This window comes from Prosopis cineraria, unplaced genomic scaffold (assembly GCF_029017545.1).
Source record: "Prosopis cineraria cultivar Desert tree isolate PC_DT_omini unplaced genomic scaffold, ASM2901754v1 PC1782, whole genome shotgun sequence".
In the NCBI taxonomy this organism is placed as follows: Eukaryota; Viridiplantae; Streptophyta; class Magnoliopsida; order Fabales; family Fabaceae; genus Prosopis; species Prosopis cineraria.
Window position 1 is genome coordinate 1 of NW_026557107.1, and position 20808 is coordinate 20808.

Consider the following 20808-nt stretch of genomic DNA (forward strand, 5'->3'; position numbering starts at 1 on the left):
TGTAAGTCCCAACTTACAGACCAACTATGAAGTCAGTGATCTATTTAAAACGGACAACGACTAGTTTTATGATTTCTGATTTAGTTTTTTGAACATTTTGTCCCCATGCATTGTTCATTTATGTCGACCAATGGGTTTGTACTCTCCTCTCTCTCTCCGATTCGAAGGAATGTTCCCATGTTGCCATTGGTAGATGGATTTAGCATCATACTTGGCAGAAAAGCACATTGAATTCGGAGTTTAAAGATTTGAAAAAGAGAATCACGAAAATGAAATGAATAGCAGGAAGCGTGATTAGGAAGCCATAAAAGGAGCAAAGAGTAAAGTTGGAGATGGGCAATGAAGAAGGAAAGTTCACGAGAGGGCAAATAAGGTGTAAAGAGAGACGTGATCCATGGAAGAGGCAATTCAAGAGGGTCTGTGTGGTTCTGAATCTGTGTCTCTGTCTGCGTCTGACATGAACGTGAACCATCAGTGCTCTGCCATTAATGAACTGCCTTAACTTTTTGTGCATATCTACATATATTCCCATGCATATTTTGTGCTCAAATCTGTGTCTCTTTTGAATCCCTCATCCGGTCATCCCCCCTCTTAACAAGCCATTTTGGTTCTCAAGTACACTGCTAACCATTCAAGTCCCTCCTAACTTGGGTATTTTCAATTCACTTTTTGTTTGATGCCAAAAAAAAAAAAAAAAGGGGAATTGGACTGAAGATTTAATGGAGCTAGTACATACTTCTGGATTTAAAGAGTGCTTAAAATTTGCTTACTAACAATGTCCTCACATAAAAAAAAAAAAAATTGAATTCATGACCTCATAAGTGATAGGGTCAAATATTTACTCACTGAATAATGTTTTGTTGATATATTTCAATTTATTTTGTTGCAATGGCAAGAATGTGATTAAGAGTTTGTTTGGTTTTCTTATTTTTGACATTTGAAAAGGACTTTTGTGAATTTTAAAAGCTAAAGGTTATTTGATTATTAAAAAATCTTTTAAAGCTCATTTGAGAAGGTACATTTAAAAATTTTTCAAAATACATGTAAAGAAAGTTCTTGAAAGTTATTTTTCATTTTAATCTTTGGCTTTTAAAATTGTTTGTAAAAAAATTTAACTACTTCTCGTTTCATTTTACCCGCTGAAACAGTTAGTCTTGTTAAATGAATTTTTACCAAACCAATTTTTGTTAAATAAGTTTTTATTTTGATTACAAGGCCACGGTAAAAATACCGGCAAAAAGATCAAGGTCAAGTCATATCAGAAGACATAATACTTCTACAATCTGTTGGGGCAACATCAAATAGAGTAATATCAAAATGTTTACTAGAGACCTTATGAGCCAGAAGATCAGCACAACAGTTTGCCTCTCTGTGGACGTGTTCTAGAGTGACCTCCCAACTCCTCATAATGAGATTTCTAATGCTTTTGATGATTTTTGATAGAGGATGATTTTGGACCGAGGGACCATTAATGAGTGAAATGGCTTCCATGGAATCAGAATAAACGTTGATTTTTAGAATCTTTACGTTTTAACAAATGTTTAGCCCTTTTAGAATCCCCATAAGCTTGGTAGTAGTAGTGTGTTGGTAACCAAAGTTTTTAGTAAAACCTTTGATCCAGTTACCCTTGTCGTCCCTCATATGACCTCCACATGCTGCAGCACTATTAGGTTTGCGCGAACCATCAACATCAAGTCTCACCCATCCAGGATTTGGAGGCTTCCAAGTAGCTTCATGTCTGGTATTGAAATTGCTCAGATGGTCAAGCTTGGATTGAAGCTAAACATCACTTATGATTTGCTGAGTGCTTAAGAAAGCAATGTCTTTGTCCAGATTTTTATCTTCAGAGTAAACTTCCTTGCATCTTATTTTCCAGATGTTCCAGCAAGCTTGAGCAAAAAGTTTCTTCCAGGGCAATCCTCTAGAATGGCTGCTGTCTGCTTCATTATTAGCATTCCAAATAATCCAGTCTTGTAAAGAAAGAGAGAAAAAGATATTATGTTTGGAAGGTTTAACTAACATTTCCCAAACCTTCTTAGCATCTTTACAATCTCTTAAAATATGAATAGAAGAGTTAGGAGAGTTACAACCTAGCTGACAAGTACGTTGTTGCATAGTGTTCCCATTAGAGGGCATAAAATTTATCTGTAGACGATCCTAAGCTACTTTCTAAAGGAAGTACTTGATCTTTTCATAAGTAGGCCATTCCTAAATTTTGGACCATAAATTATTGTGCTCCTGAGTCTTCCGATTTTCTATTACAGTGTAGGCAAATTTAATAGAAAAGTTACCATCAGAAGATGGTCTCCAAATAAGAGTGTCCTCTGCGCTTTGAGTGTTAAGAGGTTGAACTAGAGCAATATGATTAATAATATTCGGGTACAAGTATCTCCTTATAAGATCTAAATTCCAACCTCCATTAGGTTTGCAAAAATTCAAAACTTGCGCATGAAGAATAGAATCGACGTTATGAAAGGCATGGTTGACAAGTGGATCAGGGAGAGAGGTCCATTTATCATACCAAAAGGAAATTTTGTCTCCTTTCCCAACTTTCCAACCAATAAAAGTCATGAAATTGTCCCATATTTTGCAAATGCTACTCCAGGTATATGAGCAAGAACTAGGTTTAACAACCATAGGGATAGTCGGTATGCTGCAATTGTATTTATCTCGCAAGACCTTCACCCAAAGATAATTTATTTTAATGAGAATACCCCAACACAACTTCATAATAAAAACAATATTTTGGCTTTTAAGATGTTTAATACCAAGACTGCCAACCTTTTTATCAGAAGTGATGCAGTCTCAAGAGAGAAGGTAGGGTTTTTTTCCTCCTGTTAGAAGAGTCCCAGAGAAAATTTTTGGATATTTTGTCCAATTCTGCTAACACGTTATCAGGCAGAAGCATAGTTTGCATGGTATAGTTGGGAAGAGCTGATAGAACAGATTTTATGAGAATAGATTTTCCCACAATATTGAGATATCGACTTCTCTAATTTATCAAGTGAGAGTTCATCTTTTCAATTAAAGGCGCAAAGTTAAGCCTTGTAACTTTCTCATAAATGATAGAAATCCCAAGATATTTTCCTAGATTACCAATGAGAGAAATTCCAAGATTTTCACTAATTTGCAAAGCTCTATTAAAATTGACATTTCTAGAGCAGAAAAGTTTGGATTTGCTAGTGTTAACCGGATGCGTTGCAAAAATCAGAAAGACATTGGAGAATGATTTGTGTTTGAGAGAGAGATAATTCTGCAAAAAGTAACAAATCATCAACAAAAAATAAGGGGGAGATAGGAGGCCCATTAGGAGTTAGTCTAATGGGTTTCCAATCACTCCTATTGATACTACTAATAATATAGTGACTCAAACGTTCGATACAAAGGACAAAAAGATAAGGAGAAAGATGATCCCCCTGACGAATGCCACGTGAAGGAGTGAATTCTTTTGTTAGTTCACCATTCCAAAGAACTTTCATACGAGTGGTAGAGATAGCAGCAAGAATTAATTTCCTGAAGTGATTGTTTATCCCAATGGATATAAGAGTATCATCAATGAAGTTCCATGAAAGTCTGTCGAAAGCTTTTTCAAGATCCACCTTAAGGGCCATAAAACCTTTTGTTCCAGTTTTTTTCCTTATAGAATGAATGACTTCTTAAGCAATAATAATATTGTCACTGCTCTGCCGTTCCTGAATGAAGCTACTTTGGTAATCACTAATTAAGTGGTTCATGCAAGTACGTAATCTTGTGGATAGAATTTTGGTGATTATTTTATAGATCACATTGCAAAGAGAGATAGGCCGAAAGTCTTTCATGCAAGTTGGGTAATCAATCTTAGGGATCAAAGTAATGAAAGTTTTGTTAATTTCCTTTATAGACTCTGGATCTCTGAAGACCTTTTTAACCATATTAAAGATGCTGTCTTTAAGATCCTTCCAATAAGAGTGAATGAATCCTGCATTAATGCCATCAGGTCCAGGAGCTTTAAATGCCCCAAAATCAAAGGCAGCATTTTTAATTTCTTCATCAGTCACCTCCTTATGTAAGGATTGCAGTTGATCAGGAGAAAGAGGTGGAAAGCAAGCAGTTGTATTAAGTTTAGGTTTGTCATCATTGTCTTTTTTAAAGAAGTCTTCAAAGAAGAATACAGCCATGTTCTTAAGAGTATTATGGTCTTCCACCCAAATGTCATCATCATTTTTAAGAGAAATGATCTGATTTCTTTTCCTTCTAATGATGGATGTAGCGTGGAAAAATTTTGTTAAATAAGTTTTGATGAACTGATTTCTAGTGAAACTAACACTAAAAAGGATTGGAGGTTGGACTCATTCCATTAGACCCAAGGACCTGGAATGGCCCAAGATTATTGGTCTCAAGTCTATATTGCCAATCTTAATATTAGTAAAAATTAACAAAATTGTAAAAATTGTCCAAAATTGATTCTTTTTTTTTTTTGGGCCACAGACAAAATATTGCAGACAGTGTCTGAAAACTTATTGTTCGGCAATAGCCTTTCATGTCTGAATAAGCTAAAACCCAATCCTTTTTTATATGAAAAAATCTTGGACCCATTACAAATTTACCAGACTCACGCTAATGGTGCATGGTTAGGAAGTTTCAAAACTGAAGTTAGAATACATTAAAGTTAGGATAAAAATTAATAACTTTAACACGATTTATATTGATATATTTTTTAAAAAAATAAGTTTGATAAACAAAAACTTGTATAGATAATAAAATTTAAAAGCAAATTTAGATGTGCAAGGATTAAAAACAGGATTGAATTTTATGATAAATATTTTTGTTTCTGATATGATTTTTCATGAAATATTATTAAACTTTTAAATTATAATTTTTTAAATATACATAATTAAGTATAATTTTTTGAAACCATCATTTATAATTGTTAAAAAAGACAAAAGATTTATATATTGCATATAATGTAAATAATTAAATATCATTAATAAACTTTTCTCACTGATTTTTTTAAGACATTTACTAACTAACATAAAAAGATTAAAGAAAAAAAAGTCCAAAAGTCCTACCAACAAAATCCTATCATTCAGTTATAGATATTCTAAAAACTTGTAATCCAATTATAAAAGAGATTGTTTACCAACACCATAAAACTCACTCCCATTCCAAATTATAATATACTTTTAGATAAAATTATATATATATATATATATATATGTATATATTAATAAAATTTATTAAATATATTTTATAATATTAATGTTTCTAAATAAAAATATAAACTTTTAAAATTATCCTTTATTTAATATTTCATTATATAATAATATTTAATAAAAAATCAAATATAAACCCCAAATTGTTTCCCATTGTCATCGGCAGGAAAGAACATGGAGATAGTAATGGACCTTCTCTCTATTTATCCCCTCTCCATGTTTTCTTCATTTTCTATCCTAACTCTGAATTTATTTTTAAATGTTGAGATTTAATACTTCATAAAATTATTATTAAAATATAAAATTTATAAAATAAATAAATAAATAAATTTAAAATATAAAAAATTTCATTTAAACTATAATTCAAGATTATTTTTATAATTAAAAAATAATTTCAGCAAGTTTTTTAAAATGAATCTAATAATTAAAACGAGAAGTGAAGAAGAAGTTGAGAAAGAGAGAACAAAAATGGAGACAAGGCCAAATCCAAGATTACAGGCGGAGAGATGGATCCGACGTGCAGCAACAAGCAACAGCAAAATAGCCGGGGACAATGGATGGGTAGGGGTATAATTTTATTGCATCGTGACTAATTTACCCATGACACATTTTGATAATCCAAAAATACCCCGCCCCAAATAAGACCCAATCCACTTCATTTATCGTCAACCTTTACCCTATCGTCACCATCGTCCGGTCGTCCCACCCTGCAGAGTGTCCGTCGTCCCCGTTGCAGCCCTCGTTGCCGTCGCCACCCGCTTCTCCGTCGCCATTTTCACAGGTTTCACTTGTTTCTCCATCACCTTCGTCCCGTTCTGCTCAAGGCGTTCAGATTCTCTGCGGAGCTACTTGAGCAATCTGAGCAGAGAGTCTGAATGCAATTAAAAGATTTCTGCTTTTGTTTCTTATATCTATATCTTCTCTCTATTTCATCTGGTTTGTACCAGGAGTTGTTTCTATTATAATTTATGATTATGATTATACACTTCTCTTGGGAAGTACAAGACTCTGCTTGGTTTAGCCAATTATCTATATGTGATCTCTATAATAGTCTCTTGGTTTTGAAATTTTATGGTGATTTTTGAGAGGTTTTAAGATCTTTTGAAGAACTAGCTTTCTAAATAGTCGTTATTCGGCTCTAAATGGATACTGGATAAGCTTCGCTGCCGGAAATTTCATTGTGTCTTTTGATTTGTTTATCTCATTTATTTATCTTAATCTATCTTAATGACTTGAACGAAACTCATTTATTTATCTTAATCTATTAATGTGTTGTCTTAATTTTGCAACCCTTCTCTGTTTTTCTTTTCTTACATTGAATTATCCATTTCTCAATTCTAAATCCTTGTGTGTCCTTATAGTTGTATGGAGGCTTTTGTTGGGTTGATTGGCTATTATAAATTTGCTGTAACAACTTTTTAAAGAACGCCCTCCCCCCAAACATACACACGCAGCTTTGATCCTCGATTGATGTATTAGTGTATAAAGCATGCACAACTGTAAATATTATCTTTTTAATCTTCTGGCTCATCTCATATCTACCACTTGAACATTTTTGAGTATTGTTTCTACAACCATAGGTTGTAACCTCACAAAAGTTGCTGGGTTCTGTTTTATGGTCCTATAGCTGCTATCTGGATATTCTAACCCTTCTAGAACCGTATTTATTTTAATTGGAATATTTTAACTTGAATGTTCTGTTGATTTTTCTTTGATGTAATCTGATGTTGGAATCTGTTTCAATAACAAGTATTTTTCTTTTTAGATGGAATCTGATGACTTCTTGATCGAATGGGTGGATATGCGCCGAAGGCTTGTAGCTCATTACACTTGTCTCATTGCATGTTATTGTGCACTCCTGATGTCCATAATATAATTATTTTCCCTCTCCTCCCCTCCTGAAATAAACAAGGTAACATTAAACATCAAAACCCCTCCCCTCCCTTCCATTAAAATTTTTGCGTTGCCCCACCCCCCCCCCCAAAAAAAAAAAGAAAGAAAACGGGGGAAAAAATCCAAACTTAGGGTAAATCTCAGGTAGTGCTTCTTAGTTGCTATCCTGCACTTCTTCAGTTCTTGGATTCATTATTTTCGTTATCACACTTATTCCCAATTTCAATATCCTTCTGGTACATGATGTCAATGCTCAGAAGAAAAAAGATCACCAATCTCTTTTCAAGCTCTATACTTTCCCAGTTAATTTCCCATGAATTCGGTTTGATTTCTCACTCAATGCACTCTCCTACATACCCTTCTTCTGATTTCCTCAAAACCCTGAACCCTTTTAGGCTTTTGCTATACCATGCATCGTATTCAACGCAGGCATCCAAATTTCCTGAGTATGAGATGCCTTCTGTTACCTGGGGCGTGATCCAGGGACGGAAAGAGAAACTTGTTTCGCGGGTAATCATATTTGATTATTTGAAGGGTTTGGGAGTCATTCCTGATGAATTGCATGACTTGGAGATTCCTTCCACTGTTGAGGTCATGAGGGAGCGTGTTGAGTTTCTTCAGAAGTTGGGCTTAACCATTGATGACATTAATGAGTATCCTTTGATGCTGGGTTGCAGTGTGAGGAAGAATATTATACCTGTATTGGGGTACTTAGAAAAAATTGGAATTCCAAGGTCAAAGCTCGGTGAATTCATAAAAATGTACCCACAAGTTTTACATGCAAGCGTGATTGTTGAGCTAGCTCCGGTTGTTAGGTTCCTAAGAGGACTTGATGTGGAGAAACAGGACATTGGATATGTGTTGCAAAAGTATCCTGAGCTTCTGGGGTTCAAGCTTGAGGGTACAATGAGTACTTCGGTGGCTTATCTTGTTAGTATTGGTGTCAATCCTAGAGATATTGGTCCCATGGTGACACAGTACCCATATTTTTTGGGAATGAGAGTGGGGACCGTGATTAAACCTCTGACTGATTACTTGGTCTCTTTAGGGCTGCCCAAGAAAATTATTGCTAGAATGTTGGAGAAGAGACCCTATATACTTGGCTACAATCTTGAGGAGACTGTTAAACCTAATGTGGATTGTCTGATTAGTTTTGGACTTAGGAAGGAATCACTGCCTTTAGTTATTGCTCAATATCCACCGATTCTTGGGCTGCCTCTCAAGGCTAAATTGTCTTCACAGCAGTACTTCCTCAGTTTGAAGCTTAAGATTGATCCTGAAGGATTTGCACAAGTGATAGAGAAAATGCCGCAGGTGGTCAGCCTTAATCAACATGTGATAATGAAACCAGTTGAATTCCTCCTTGCAAGGGCAATACCGTCGCATGATGTGGCCAATATGGTGATCAGATGTCCTCAATTAATAGCATCAAGAGTTGAGCTTATGAAGAACAGTTTTTACTTCTTCAAGAGTGAGATGGGGAGACCCATAAAAGAGCTTGTGGAGTTCCCAGAATACTTTACATATAGCCTGGAATCCCGGATCAAACCCAGATACCAGAAGTTGAAAAGCAAGGGGATAAGGTTTTCATTAAATTGGATGCTAAATTGTAGTGACCAGAGATTTGAAGAGAGATTACAAGGCAACTACATTGAAACTGAAAGTACAGGACCATCATTCTGTATGGGTGGGAAGTTAGCGCTACCAGGTAATGACAATGAGATGGTGTCAGATGAGGAAGAGGAGAGTGATGATGAAAAACTATATAGACGAACAGTTTCTCTTTAGTGATTTTGATTAAATTAATGAAGCATCTACAGTATTATAACTGTCATTCAAAAGACAACAAATTTGTATTAGTCTGTCCAATGTTCCATCATCTGTTGTCTTCCGTATATCCTGCCAATGATTGGCATGTGAAGTTCTGTCTATTCATTATGTTCCACTGTATTGGTGGTTGATCAAGGTCTGAATGGCTTATATGAAAAGATATACATTTTAGCCATGTTGCCTCCAGACTTATTTGTCATTTTAGTCGTGCTAATTATGTCGGGGTTGAGTTGGAATTCCCATGATCAAACCATTCCTGAATCCTGATCCAAATTCCTAAGAACTAGTTTCAGACAAAGAATAATTGGAATGTTAATTTCTGGTACTACTTTTCTACTCAGTATGTTGAAACAAGAAGATACTAAAGATTACTTCTATTTTTTCATGTTTCATAAGGCTCCTTATAAGTTACTTTGGGGGCTCTTAGAACCTAAGTATGGTTTTGCAACAATTGATACATGATCTGTAGGGTTGGGGCTTTCAACAAGGTTTTTCTTTTGTTTCTTTTCCTTGTATTCATTAGGCATTCATTTTTTGACCAAAAATATTCGGTATGTATCTCAAAATTTAAAAAAGAAAGGAAAAAGTATAATTTTTAATCTTTATAGTTTCATTAAAATTTGCTTTTAATCTCTATAATTTTTTTTTAGTGTTTTTAGTCTCTATAAGAATTAAAACTACTGAAAAAAATGAAAATTATGTGAATTTGAAAAACAAATGTTATTCAATCTTTTTGAAATTATAAAAATTAAAACATTAGAAAAAAAATTACAAAAATTAAAAATAAAATATGATGGAACTATAAGGATTAAAGGTTGTGTTTTCCAAAAAAAAAAAAATACAAAGAAATTCCTAGCACTCTTATTTTCACGGTAGTGCCAAGGACATTTTATTTTTCTATTTTCTTGTGCCTTGAAAGTTTGAAAGCAACAAGCAATGAATTGGATCAATCAATTTATTTGGCCAATGGTATTATGTAGAGTTAATAGTTTGGGTAAGTGTGATGAGTCAGCTTGAAAATATTTGGGATTAGCCTTAATAAAGTAATGCTTTTTCAATGTTTGGCTCTATTCATGCTGGCTAAAAAAAATTTGCTCCAAGTTTAATTGGGTTTAAGTTTAGCTCAAATACTCAAATAAAAATTACATTTTTAAAAACATATAAAATATATTAAATGTTAATTAATTTTTTAAATTTTAAGTTACTTTATATTAAGATATGATATATTTGAGTACATTATTATAGCTATTTAAAAATATGTATATTGTCATATTTTTATTATTTTTAATATATAAATATTTAAAATAATGTTTAAAATGTATTTTAATATTAATTTTTAAATTTTAAGACAAATATGCCGGAAGTCCCTTTTTATATTTTTCATCAGTACAATCCGAATTGCTTGATGCTTGCTTTAGTAGGCCTGGGCTTGATTCAACCAATTTATTATGCTCGGAAAAAAGCTCGTAACTTGTACCCAAAAAAAAAGCTCGTAACTTTCGCCTGATATACTTATCTTTTCATTTTTCAAGTATCATTCACTTTTTAACATGTTTATATTTGCCTTTGGAATTAATCGGTTCTCCTATCAGATATACTTAAAAAGCTCTGTACAAACTATAAATCGCCCCCAAGAAACATGATCTGCAGCTTTAGACTGCGAATCTAAATCTTGATCAAGCAATCCGACTTCCTGACAAGTTGAAGGTAGGAAACAACACAAACATAATATAAACCAGAATTTGAACATCAGATCCAATTTATTTCACAATCTGACTTTGACTATCTTTCACATTGCAAAAAATAGCAGAAGAGAACATTCTGCACCCGTCTCCATTCCCCATAACAAAAATTCAAAAGAAATGAATCCATCAGTCATCAAAGCGTCCTAACTACACAAAATAACCCTTGCGATTGCAAGACACAAGCAAGACAGAGTGAAGAAAAACAGAGACACAAAGTCCCTGGAAGACCATTTCAGAACCTCCTTAGCCTCAACCCTCAAGCTCTTGGCCCTTCTCAACGCGTCAACTTCTTTCAGCAAATCAAACTCCAAACCCTTCTTCTTCAGCTCCTCCACACACTTCCCCAGCAAGCTCCTGTCCTCCTTCTCCCTCTCCAGAAGCTTCTCCATGTGAGACTCCACGTCGCTCTTGTACCTCACGGCCCAGATGAGCCCCAGAGAGAAGAACAGAGAGCATAGAGATGGGATCCACGATCTGTGACAGGCCTTTTCCACGTGGGGTTTGGATGAAGATGCGGTGTTGAAGAGGAGCATGAGAGATGTGGAGTGAAACAGGAAGAAGAAGATGTAGAGCATCGTGATCTCCTTGCGAACAGAGTCGATTTGGGTCTCTTTGAGTGCGATTCGGCTGAGGATGAGGTCTTCCTCTTTGAGCCATTGCTTCAGAAGAAGCCTATGGGTTGGGGTTTCTGCGATTTGGTGAAGTGGGTGCAGGTGCTTCCATTCCATGATTGAAGATCTTGTGCTCTGAGGATCGGATTCAGCCATTCAGAGAGAAAAAAGTGAGAGACGCAGAGGAGGATGTTAGCGATTGAAGAAGAACAGTATCAGAAGGAACAAGGGGCGTGGTTGTTTTAAACGGCCCCATTTTTCGAATCTCGTAACGGTCAGATTGGGAACGATATTCCAGAATTGCCCCCTCAGTTTCCTCTTCGGCCTCAGGCGGCCGTGCGCTCCTCTAACGGCTAGTGACGGTGATTATTGTTATTATTAATAGTTAATAATATCAAAAGAAATTAATCAGCAGAAATTAATTTACAAACAATTCAAAATTATTATCAATTCGCTTATCCTTGAAAAAGGAAGTTCAAGACTTCTAGTTTTAAGTGGAACTCACTCCTCTACAGCACAGATATGATTTTTTTAGAATACAAGAGCTGTCAAGAAGGCACTTGTCATACTCTTACCCGCGACCTTTGCGTTATCACTTTCAGTATTCATAGTTTTTTTACCATAATATTTAGTTAATTAAATAAAACTATCCGCGGACGCTCCTTGGGGGATTTAAGTCATTTAACGAGTTTCACACTCTTTCTCTGATTCTCAAATCTCAACGCATGAGCATGACAGCCAAACCATATCTCAGGTTACTGGCTACTTTCTAATACCCAAAAAAAAAAAAAAAAAGGCCAAAGAAAATCCAACGGCAGTATATTGCAAATCACTTCTTTACTTGGTTAATTATAGGGAGCACATTTGGTGCTCATCAGCATCCCTGAACCAATCTGGTCCAGATTAAATTACTTTTTTAGTTTTAAAATAAAATTTTATAAAATTTTTAATAAATATATTTATTAAGATGTATCATTCATATTTAATCAGATGAGTCTAAATTTAATTTTAATTTTTTATAAATTGATCATACAGATTTAATTTGTACTAGTTAAATTTAAAATTTTTGACTTGAATGATGTTTAAATTTGAAGCAATGAATGATGTTTTTTTTTTTTGGGGGGGGGGGGCAGGTTGTTACGTATATTTCAATCAGCTAGTTTATCTTTGTGTGTTAAATTGTCTTTTCCATCCTTGATGTCATAGATAATATAAATTTGCTCAATGAGATTGAAAAATTAAGCAGAGATTTCTTTTGGAATCAAGCTGGTGATAGCCGAAAGATGCATCTCATTGCCAAGGAGGTAATCAAAAAAGACAAGACTGAGGGTGGTCTTGGTAATAAAGATCTTATAAATCAAAATGCTGCTTTTATGATGAAACTCTGCTGGGGAATACAGAATACTCATGAACCCTAATGCTCTATGGGTCCCATGCTTAAAGCCTAAATATGAGGGTGGTGATAATATCATTCCTAAAGTCATGAAGAAACGGAGTCAATTTGCCGCTTGGAAAGGGATTACAACGGTTTGGCATGATTTCTATAAATATTTAGGCAGGAAAATCATGAGTAGTGAGACTACAAATGCTGGGTGGCATCTCCGGTGTCCCCTGGACAGACCTTTGATACATTATGTGGATAAAAGTCATCACCTCTTGAACCCTGAAGCTACGGTCTGACAGTTTTGTGTTAAATGGTAGATGGAATTTGGGTGCTTGGTGATAGCTCCTCCTTGAGTGGTTTATTGGTAAAATCATGATGGTGAAACCCCCTAATAGAAGGGAGAGGGATGAATTTTGTTGGTGTACTTCATCAGATGGAAATTTCAATGTGCATTCTGCATATAAGAAAATATCCAGAGCCAATGAACGACAAACAGACATGTAGTGGCATAAACTATGGTGTGGGCCTACAAATTCTTGAAAGGGTCAGGCATTTCCTGTGGCAAGTTTACCACAAGAAATTACCTACAAATTCCTTCTGTTGTATGAGGAGAAGTTTTACTAAAAGTTAGAGTCAATAATTCAGGTAGGTTGGACTTTTTCAAGCCGAATTTATTCGAATAGAATTTAACGTATCCTACCTCTTTTAAAAAACTCATATAATCAAGCCCAACCTTAATACCTTTGAGCTTAGGGCTTATTCAGACTGGCTTGAAAACCTATAACTTTTTAAAAATATTTTTTGAATAAATTTTAATTTTTAAATAATTCTGTCAAGCATAAAATATTATTTTAACTTTAAAAGAATAAAATAAAAAATAATAACTTATCAATTTTGTACTTAAGTAACTTTATTACTATTTCGTTGTATTATGTATATTTTATTCAAGAATATTTTCTTTACTTATAAATTAATATCGTAATTGTTTAAACATTGCTTTTATTATGTTCATATATAAATATTTTTATATATCTTAATTAAATTATATTATTTTAATTAGTATCAAGTTGATCTCAATTTAATTACGTTTAGATTGCTAACTTAAAATCATTGTTCCTGATTAGTTCAAAGTTTTTTTATAATTTTTGGTAAACTGTACTTTTTGTTTTTAAGAATATAAGAAAAATAGCCATTATTATATTGTATAAAATAAAATTATTTAATTATGAGTAAAATATTATTTTTTAAAATTATTTTTTCTTTAATGTTTATATTGTTTAACCCTTACATACAAGAGGTTTTTACTCTAATTTATTTTTAATTTTTAACTAAGTCTGACATGGATAGTAACTAAATAATTATCTGAGAATATTATTCTATTTATTATGTTTATCTAGTAGTAGAATCAGGAATTCGTGCATGCATGAATTTTATTTTTAAAATTATTTTCAATTTATTTTTATTTTAAAATTAATTATTTTATTTTATAAATAATATAAAATATATTTTTTTGGATACACAAATGATGTATTGGACTTAAATTTTTTTTTTAAAAAAACTGGGTCTTAAACTATAAAAATAAATATTAAAATATATTTTAAATATTATTTTGAGATATTTTATTGATTTAAAATAATAAGTATATGAAGATATAAATATATTTTTAATTTTTTAAAAATAACTAGTATTTTAATATAAAATGACATAAAATTTAAAGAATTAATTAATATTTATTATATTTTATATATTTTTAAATTTTTTTCCATTTGAGTATTCGGGCCAAGCCCAAACTCAATCGGGCTTGACCCGAATTTTTTCAAACCAGCCTGAATGAGTTTGAATATTAAAAAATTAATATTTTTTAAAATTTGATTTAAATTATTGGCTCTATTAAAAGCAATGAGTGTCTTTTTTATTGTCAAAGTAAGGAACTATTTTACACATTTTGCGTGACTGTGAGATTACTACTGAAGTCTGGTCAGGTCTTACTCACCGTATGTTTCACCCTGTCTTCTTCGGTGGTAATTTGTAGGTATGGACGTAATGGAATCTAACTCACAACCCAGACTGTAAGAAGATATCCAGATGCCATGGACTAGCATTTTTGGCAATGTTTATTGGTTGATCTGAAAGAACCGATGCAGGCAAGCATTTGAAGGAGTATCATGTTGGGCGAGAGAACTGGTTAATCACTACATACATCAAGTTATGGAAGACGCTCACAGTGGTGTACTAAAACATCAAATCCTCCAGGAAGTTGATCGCCTTGAATGTGAATGGCACTACCCACCAGAAGGCTATGTGCATGTAGATGTAGATGGTTTTCCAAATAATCACAGATATGCGATCTGTGGAGGACTCATCCGGAATGGTAAAGGGGAGTGGTTGGTAGGATTCCAAAGGAAATTGGGGTTTCATCATCCCCCAGCAGCGGAACTGTTCGCCATCAAGACAGGATTGGAAATTTGTAAGATGAGGGGTCTTAAGAAGATCAAATTGTACACAGATTCCCTAGAGTCACTACATCTGCTTTTGACTAACACTGGGACCAACCAACCTCTTTGAGTGGAGACTTATGATATCAGGACTTTGATATATTCAGATTGGGATCTTGAAATATTTCATGCCTATCATGAAGTTATAGCTTGTGTTGATTTATTAGCAAGGAGAGCTAACCAATTGGCGGATGAAATGAGTATTCTGCAAACACCCCCAGTTTACTGCTGGGCCCATCTCCTAAACGATATTGGATAGCCGTTGCTAGTTTTCGTTGTTGTCTTTTTTTTTTTTTAGCTCTCAGTTTTTAGTTTGTCGGTTTTCTGTTAGTTTGCACTCTTGTGCTGTTTCTCTTTCAAGTGTAACTTGCCTTTTCATTTAAAAGAAAAAAAAAATTAAAGAAAGATAGTTCAGCACGAAAATGGATACAGGAATAATCTCCAGCAACTACTAGATATAATATCGGATAGTTCATTTTGATTTTCTATAATTAATTAATTAATTAATTATCAGCAACAATTATGACATTCCCATACGCCCTGGTTAGCTTTAGTTCAATAGTGTGGATCATCCTTCATTTATTTCTCAATTTCTTAATGAAAAATAGTACTGTGTTACTTATAATCCATTTTGGCATTTCCATGCTTCAAGGTATGTAATTATGTAGTAGTTTATTTATTTGCTAATACACATCAACTACAGATGACAAGTCAAGAACCTTTAGTTTAACTGACGCCCATCTTAGTGATCCTACCCATTAAAGCAAGAGGTTCAATAATCAAATCCCTGTGCGATTAAAGAAAAAGAATTGTGTGGGGGTTTATTGCGAAGTGTGTGTGCAGTGTATGTGGACTATCAATTGTGTGTGTGTGTGTGTGTGTGTGATAGAGAGAGAGAGAGAGAGAGAGAGAGAGAGACCCCCTTTCTTGTAGGGAAGAATTGGATATGATAAATCAAAAAACCTACAGATGGTGATTTCTGAGATTTTATTACCAACTTGCAACTGCCGCCTTAGCAAAACCACAATCGTCTTGTAACAGTTCTCTTGCTCAAAATCACCGCATTAATTACAACTATGATATAAACAATAACAATTACAACGATTAAAACCACAGCAACAGGAAAATTAATCACCTCTATGGCCATACAATATCGGTCTCAACTCTCATGTCTCTCTCAACTGCTGAAACACTCTTTACACTTAGCAATGTGTGAACTGATTTAATTTGTATCACATCAGATCATGAGGTCCATGCAAATTTCAGGATCACGAAAAGCTGGTGCTTGCCTAGAATCCAGAGATCTTCATGACAGAACCCAAGAGCTACTTCAACAACCCATTCGGTCCATGAGACTTGACTATGTACACTATTGGACAGGGGCCACAATTTCTGGGAACCACATATTGGACTATTCTCACTTTACTGATCGCACACCTATGGTTCTTACACGAAATCGGTACTGGGGCTGAGATTCTTCCTCATCTTCATTGTCATCGTCGTTGTCATCTTCACTAGAATCATCTTGAACACTGTCCCATCTTGCATAGTTTAAAGCTGAATGCCCTTTCGGTTTTGGAATCGATTGCCATGCTTTGGAATGTTGCTCAGCTGGTTCCTCGTATGGTGCTTTGGCAATTGTCCCTGGTGTAGAAGTTTTTGGCTCCGAGTTTTGGTCCATTCTTTGCTCAGATGATAACTTGGAGTCTATTTCAGCATTAGAAGCCTTGTCAAGCTCATCTTTCTGATCGCTCCCAACGTCTTTCTCTTGTGATTTTCCCCATTTATTATCTCCTTTTATTGTCACCTCATCTTCATCATCTCCCTGTTCTTCAAACTCCTCTTCTGACTCTGGTATTGGAGCAAGTGACTTTCCTTGAGCAGAAAAAAAAGGACATGATTTCTTAATTATAGCTGAGAAATTACTTCATTCAGAAACTACATTCTAGGCCAAATTCACTAGGTTATGAGAAAATCTTCACAAATTAGCTGTGTTTTATAAGATGCAAGGGCAGTTAAGTACTCCGTATCATGTTGGACTTTGTTACTTATTGCCTTAAAAGTTTGATGCTATCAGAAAATAATCAAAGGACTAAAACAAGTAAAACCAGCTTGACTTCTCACAAAACCTATAATTTTTAATAAAACTAGGCTGCAATTTATTTAATAGGGCCTCATAGCAGGTTTACTGATACAGAATTCAGATGCCAAAGGTCAAAACTCTTAAAGAACCAAGTTACCAACTGAGCAATATATTTCACTGCAATAAAAAAAAAAAACAAAATGAAATGGGAGAAATAATGCCATACCAATTGCGTCCTTAAGCGAGCTTGAAGATTTTGATACACCTCTGACGATGGATCCAACTCTAAGAGTCGGTTGACATCAAAAAGTGCTGAATGGTACTCCTTAAGGGTGACTAGTGTTTGAGCTCGCAGCATCAATGCTCCACTGTGATTGTGATCTAGCTCAAGCACAGAGGTACATTCTTCTGCAGCCTGAGATGACAGCACAACCAATTAATTACATCCCAGAAAAAAGAAGAGTGTAAATCATACAGCAAAAGCTTGCAATTAGACAGATGGGGACAATCACAAGCATGGAAGCAATGTTACAAAATATCTACAACACAAGGCCGTTATAGTTTGATATCCAACTCTAAGAATCACAAGACTAATGGTTTGACATTAATATCTGTTGAAAACTATACATCTTTAGACAGATGGGCGAGAGAAGAAGAGAACAGATACATTTCTTTTCTCATCCATAGTTCAATAGATGAAGGAAATATATCTACAGTCCTTGTTTGGCACATGGAATTAATATTGATTTACACCTTCAGTAAAGTACAAGCATAGTTATTAGTCAATCCAAATGAGATTTCATCTTTAAGCGCTATTATGTTTTCCATCTTCCTCTAGCCGCTCCAATACCGCCCAAAAATTTGGACCTTATAGCTTTCTAAGAAAGAAGGGGAAGGGAAGTAGACATTCTGGAATCTGGATTGGCTAAGATATAAGAGATTCAGCATAAGCATCTATCCAACCAGAAAATTCTGCTGGTAATTTTCTAAATAATGAAGATGGTTTTCTCCTCATTGAACAAGTTATCCTCACCCTCAAGTATCAGAATATCAGCTTCGGAAATTAAAGAAATGCAAAAAACCTAGCGAGATAAGCTCTGAAATCGCTATACAAAGTAATACCTCTGGCTGCCAATTTTCAAAATAGTACAAATATGACAGAAAATAGACATCACACAACACCAAAAATGTTTCCCAAGATATAGTTGTCACTATTGTCACTAGCAGAACTAGAAAGAAAAATAACAGATATGATTCAATTTTAATCAACATTTATTTATCTAAAAGCTCTTCCTTAATATTCAAATCCAATTGAAATTACATCAGAACAAAAATGGAACCTGAGCCGAGCAACAAAAAAAAAAATCTAACTTGAAGGATCCCACTTGAACAAGCTCATCAACGAGTAGTAACATCACCACCGTTATCGGTAGATTGATTGATCCCTTAGAAGGGGAAAAAAATCGAACCTTCTTGAAATCGTGAAGCTTGAGATAACAAGCTGCTCTATTGCTATGCAAAGCGATCTTTTGAGCCCTAGTTTTAGCCATCCCAATAGCCTCCGTGTAGAAACCTAGAGCATCGCCATACCGTCCGTCGCGGTACATCTGGTGGGCGCGTTCGATCTTTTTCATCGGCGAAGCGGCCATGATGGTCGACCCGGCGTCGATCAAAACCATCGACGAACTCCAAACCACAAAATTCAAACTTTCAGAAATTTGAACTTTGGGCAGTTCGCTTCTCAGCTCAAAATGACAAAACAGAGAAAGACAGCTAGAGATATCGAACTGAGGCGCAATTATATAATATCAATCGATTATCATTATCAATTCTCAATCATCTTCCCCCAACACGCGCATTTGCTGGATTTGCTGAATAATTTATTTTATTTTCTAACAAGGAAAGCATAAAGAAATAAATAAATAAATATATATATATATATATATATATTTACTTTTTTAGGTTAGTTTGGTTTCTAAAACTTGTACAACAATCTTCGCATGATAAGAAAACATTAAAGCGAGGTCAAATTATTTAGAAGAAGAACGTCTGCTCAAAAATCGGTAAATTCATCGTTAATTAAATAGAATTTTTTTTTTGAAAAACAATTAGTGGTTTGGTATGGATTCATTGGTTTTTAATCTCCTTTTGGCCGATGACTCATAGGTTTGAAGTTATCTATTTTATTATTATAGCCATTGTCATCCACTAATCCACTCAATGTGACTCCAATTGAAATATTTGCTTTATGTCAAAAGTATGTCAAGGATTTAAAAAAAAAATGCTTATATTATTGAGTTATGTTCAAGACTCTTTCTATCATCATTATATTGTAAAATGTCATCAAAATATCAGTGTTTCGTTAAAACCGTAAACAAGACTGGAACTGAAGAATATTTAATATGTTTTTTTTTTAAATTTCGAGAAGCGAATTGTCTTGAATAACAATATAACTGGACAATGTAAGTGGAGGCAGTACAAATGTAAAATTGGCATGTGATCTCTGAAAACGGTATTTGATGAAAATGATTAATTATTAACAAAAATGTTTAAAGCTGGAAAGTGACCTTTTTGTAATTTATCCAATAAAGGCTCATGTTATTTCTCCCCATAAAAATTATATCATTTTACCTTTTTATATGATTTTATTAATGTTCTCAATTATAGATGCATGAAATATGAAAATTAAGCTGCAGTGTTCATGTATCATGATTCATGGACAATGGGACCTTAAATTAAGATACAAGAATACGTGTTTAATTGGAAAATGATGTGACATGCCTTTTCCCAAACAATTGCCTCGTTAATTCGAAGAATCACGATAAGAATCTTACAGACAGTATGATATGAGTAATATAATTTTCTTATTAGAATATCCAAAATTCATGAAACTGTATTATGTAGGATAAGGATGTGTTTTACATTGTTTTCATTTTTTATTTTTAAAAATTATTTTGGAAACTATTTCTTAAAAATACATTTTTAAAATAAAAAAAGAAATATTTATTTAATTATATTAATTTAAAAATAATTTTAAATTAAAAATAAAACAGTAATAATAGTCAAGTATAACTAATCGTGATTGCCAACTCAGGTGATCAATGATAGATTATAACAATAGAGGTTGTAACAACTTACCTGATTAAGTGTAGTGTGTTTTTTAAAAAACATGAAAATAGGGGTTGTAACAACTTACTTGATAAGCGTAGTGTGTTTTTTTAAAAAATATGGAAATAATCTTAAAATTTTTATTTCATACATTGTGCACATTTCATTATTGTTATTAATTTCTATATCAATCAATATCAAGCTATTGAAAATCAGGCCAGCTATTGAATCAGCTAAAATCAAGAGTCAAGGTTGAAGGGTTCAACTGAAAACCAACTCAAAGTCAAACTAATATTAATAGAATAATATAATTTAAATAAAAATACATTATTCAAAACTTAATGTCTTATACAATAGCACATATAAATTTAACATAATCATCAAAACATCATTAAGAATACATAAATTAGTAAGTTCTACTGGAGGGAATATGTTCAAATAAGCAAACCAAGTTCCAGTAGACCAAC

The 20808-nt window shown here is 33.8% G+C and overlaps 3 protein-coding genes across 3 annotated transcripts; 1 reads left to right on the top strand and 2 right to left on the bottom strand.

Annotated features, from left to right (window-relative positions):
- Positions 1 to 5818: 5818 nt before the first annotated feature.
- LOC129300872 (transcription termination factor MTERF4, chloroplastic-like) lies at positions 5819 to 9090 on the top strand. Its single transcript, XM_054939472.1, has 2 exons — positions 5819 to 5973; positions 6958 to 9090. The coding sequence occupies exon 2, from the start codon at positions 7326 to 7328 to the stop codon at positions 8871 to 8873; it is 1548 nt and encodes a 515-aa protein (XP_054795447.1). The 5' UTR covers positions 5819 to 5973; positions 6958 to 7325; the 3' UTR covers positions 8874 to 9090.
- A 1556-nt stretch (positions 9091 to 10646) lies between these two features.
- On the bottom strand, positions 10647 to 11472 carry LOC129300875 (uncharacterized). Its single transcript, XM_054939475.1, has one exon. It carries the CDS (start codon positions 11425 to 11427, stop codon positions 10804 to 10806), a length of 624 nt encoding a protein of 207 aa, XP_054795450.1. The 5' UTR covers positions 11428 to 11472; the 3' UTR covers positions 10647 to 10803.
- A 4630-nt stretch (positions 11473 to 16102) lies between these two features.
- LOC129300874 (uncharacterized) lies at positions 16103 to 19086 on the bottom strand. The gene is made up of 3 exons (XM_054939473.1): positions 18703 to 19086; positions 17460 to 17648; positions 16103 to 17020 (listed from the first exon to the last, which is right to left on the bottom strand). The coding sequence occupies exons 1-3, from the start codon at positions 18910 to 18912 to the stop codon at positions 16568 to 16570; spliced, it is 852 nt and encodes a 283-aa protein (XP_054795448.1). The 5' UTR covers positions 18913 to 19086; the 3' UTR covers positions 16103 to 16567.
- Between the last annotated feature and the right edge of the window lie 1722 nt (positions 19087 to 20808).